This window comes from Coffea arabica, chromosome 8e, assembly GCF_036785885.1.
Source record: "Coffea arabica cultivar ET-39 chromosome 8e, Coffea Arabica ET-39 HiFi, whole genome shotgun sequence".
Lineage (NCBI taxonomy): Eukaryota > Viridiplantae > Streptophyta > Magnoliopsida > Gentianales > Rubiaceae > Coffea > Coffea arabica.
In genome coordinates, this window is record NC_092324.1 from 31,185,921 (window position 1) to 31,189,756 (window position 3,836).

Sequence of the window (3,836 nt, forward strand, 5' to 3'; positions counted from 1 at the left end):
AGGATTTGAATCCTAAAACAGTGAAAAAAACTCTAAAAACCTTCTCCTAACCACTAACATTTTATCATGTAGTTTTCATTTATCAGACTACATGATAAAATAAATAGTACAGGTACGATTAATCAAAAAAAAAAAAGAGTGCAATTAATAATTCTCTAATATTCATAATATGTAAAAGTAAAATGGAAGCCTCTGAACGAGGTTAGAATTACCAATTTAACTCAGTTGTTGGAATTGATCTTGGAAGTACGGAGAAAATGATTTTGTAAGTCTTAACCTGTTCTTTTTTGCCCTTTAGTTTGTTCCCAATTGTTTTAGCATAAAAGCATTGAGAAAGAGAGAGAAGTCCAGAGAAGAATCTAATCTTTCTCTACTCCATTAATTCTGGACAGCCTAAGAAGTCAGGGATGGAAAATCGCAGTGAAATTTTTGATGTAATAGTGGTGGGAGCAGGCATTATGGGCAGTTCTACAGCTTACCAAACTGCTAAACGAGGTAAGAAGACGCTCCTTCTTGAGCAATTCGATTTCTTGCACCACCGTGGCTCCTCCCATGGCGAATCAAGGACCATTCGGGTAACCTACCCTGAGGAATACTACCCCAAAATGGTCTTAGAGTCAGAAAAACTGTGGGAAGAAGCTGAAGCAGAAGTTGGTTACAAGGTCTACTTCAAGACATCCCAATTTGACTTGGGTCCATCAGACAACAAATCCCTCCAGGCCACCATATCCAGCTGCCAGAAAAACAGGATTCCTGTCCGAGTTCTCGACCATAATCAAGTTTACGAAGAGCTTTCTGGTAAATTTCAGTTAACTGAGGATTGGATTGGTGTGGTGACCGAGCATGGTGGTGTTATTAAGCCCACCAAGGCGGTGTCTTTGTTTCAAACACTTGCAATCAAGAATGGTGCAAGCCTTAGAGACAACATGGAAGTGGTAGATATCAAGAAAGATGATTCAGAAGATGCCATTTTGGTCTGCACCAGAAATGATCAAAGATTTTGGGGGAAAATATGTATAGTCACAGTTGGAGCCTGGATGAAAAGATTGGTCGAGAAAGTTACAGGTCTAACTCTGCCTATACAACCCCTGGAAACAGCTGTACACTACTGGAAAATCAAAGAAGGGCATGAGGCTCAGTTCATGATTGATAGTGGCTTTCCGACATTTGCAAGCTACGGTGAGCCTTACATCTATGGCACTCCATCTCTGGAATTCCCAGGACTGTTAAAAATAGCAGTGCACGGTGGCCACCCCTGCGAGCCAGACGAGAGAACATGGGCTGCATCGCCTAGTGCACTAACTGCATTGAAAGAGTGGATCCAAAGCAAATTTGGAGATCTCATCGACTCAAGTGGGCCCGTGGTGAGACAATCTTGCATGTATTCCATGACACCAGATGAGGATTTTGTGATTGATTTTTTGGATGGAGAATTTGGGAAGGATGTCTTGGTTGCTGGAGGCTTTTCTGGGCATGGTTTTAAGATGGGACCAGTTGTTGGGCGGATATTGGCTGACCTTGCTATAGAGAAGCAAGCAAAATATGTGGATTTGAAACACTTCAGTATAAAGAGGTTTGAGGGAAATTCTAAAGGAAATGCTAAGGACTTTGATGATCAAGTCAATTCAGTTGGTTGAAAATTGACTGATGTGAACACCGATTTTATATCCGTCAGATATTTTAGCTTGTTAAGATGATTGAATTGCTGCAACTTCGAGCCATCTGTATCCGGTGTCCATTATGCTTTCATTGTTCGGTGTAGTGTTTCCTATCTGTTCTCTCCTAGTCCGAGAAATGTTAATTTGTTCAATTTGGCATCAAGTATTTAAGAAATTGATGATTTTCTTGATTTTACTTCTCTGGCTCTATAAAAATGCTCAAAGACAGGAGAATGAGTCACGCCCCTCCCCAACCCCCTGTCCCAAAAAAAAAAAAAAGTTTCCCCTCAAACAATATAAAAGCATAGTTTGTGTGAAACGTGCAATCGAGTACAAAAAACTCATGGATTTCGGCAGGCATTTTGTCGAACAAGTTATAGGCGTGTACTTCTGTTCCCCTTTTCCTTGGACAAAAACTTGGATAGATTTGACATAATAGATCTAGTGGCTCAAATTTTACCATATTTTTATTGTGTATTTAATGTTTGAATTGGTCAAATGATGTGGCCAATAGTGTTCTTAAATTTGGATAGTCCGATCGATTGAATTGAAAATTGATCAGGCATTCAGTCCGAATCTCTTTAAAAAACTGTCCGTCTAAGAATTGGTCAACCCGGTCAAATGTTGGGTTTGACTGAGAATTGCTAAAACCGAAACGATCCTGGTTTTCTTACCGATGCCGATGGTATTTCATCCTTGCAAGCATTTTTTAGCGTGCCTAAAAGATTCCAACCAAATCCCTCCTCCACTCCCACCTTTGCTGGCCATACCCTAAGGAGGGGAGCGGACCGCTCGAACTATCTTGCGGGGACAAAGACTAGCCATGTAGAGTGACAAGTTATAGGAGGCAGAGGTTGAACCCCTGACCTCCAGCATCCCCAAAGAAGGGGATGACCACTGGACCAAATGGCCAGTGGCCCCACCTTTGCTGTTGGGTTTGTCTTTTTTCAAGGTTTAGAGAATGGACACCTTCTTGTTCACCTCTAAATCTGTAAATGAGGGACATCCATACAATAGCCGTGATAAAAAATCTGATACAGTGCTTGATGCTTGCCTTAAACAAGATCCTGAGTAAATATTGGTTGCTTCTTCCCTTTTTTATTCCATGTTTTGATCTTTGACTAGCTCCAAGAGAAATGAGGTAACAACCCATATTAAGAGAAAAAATTCATTCCCTAAATTTTCTAACCCGATTTCCTGCAATTTAGTTCTTAAAATATTTGAAATCAAATAGGAGAGAAAAAAAAAGAATAGAGTAAAGAAGTGCAAAGAAGTGAAGAGAAAAGAAAGGAGGAAAAAAGGAAAATAACAAAGATAAAGAAAGTTTTTATGTGTGTTTGATTTGTGGGAATAAAGGACAAGAAAAGAATTACGGTGAATAGGAGGAAGAATAAGGAACAAGATAAAGTGAAAAAGCAAAGGAACAAAGGCGGCGGCTAACATCACAATAGGTTAGGTTGTTCCAAAAATTTTCTAATAATTTCATTTGACCCCATATTATTTTAAGAAGTATAAAATCAACCCATTATATTTTTTTAAACTACAAATTTACCGATAACTTTTACGTGCATTGCTTTTGGACTAAATCCAAACTCATCAAATACGTATATAAAGTTGTAAACCACCAATTTAAAGGAAATTTTTATATATTATTTTAATTATATATCATTAATATATATTTATGACATCATCCAATTAGACTTCTAGTTGAACCCGATTAAAGCTATGGACCCCGGACCCCTAAATTCAACCGAGTTAATACTCGACCCAATCTAAAAATATATGTGGCAAATTTTGAACCACTTGATTTACGAATGGGGCACAGAGTGGGTCTACCCAAGTTTTGCCTTTTCCTTGGGAGTATCGAACCATGACATGATAGAAACTGTCTTTACTCTCAACCACGTCTGTGCATGCATAATTTGTAGGGTTTAATCAAGGGATAATTTCAAAAACTTCTCCTAAGGTTTTAACTATTTCAAATTCCCTCCAATTTTTGTAAATTTTACTAACCTCCCACAAGGTTAATTATCTTGTAACATGTTAGGCCAATCAACAATTAAAAAAAATGATATTAAGAGAGAGAAGATAATATGATTGCTCAGCACCCTTTATCTACTACCTGTTAGTTAATCTAGTACGAAAAGTGAATAATTATTTTTCCAAACTAAAACTTAA

General features: G+C 38.2%; 1 protein-coding gene across 1 annotated transcript; it reads left to right on the forward strand.

Annotated features, from left to right (window-relative positions):
• Positions 1-221: 221 nt before the first annotated feature.
• LOC113703077 (probable sarcosine oxidase) lies at positions 222-1,854 on the forward strand. The gene has a single exon (XM_027224299.2). It carries the CDS (start codon positions 408-410, stop codon positions 1,635-1,637), a length of 1,230 nt encoding a protein of 409 aa, XP_027080100.1. The 5' UTR covers positions 222-407; the 3' UTR covers positions 1,638-1,854.
• The last annotated feature ends 1,982 nt before the right edge of the window (positions 1,855-3,836 follow it).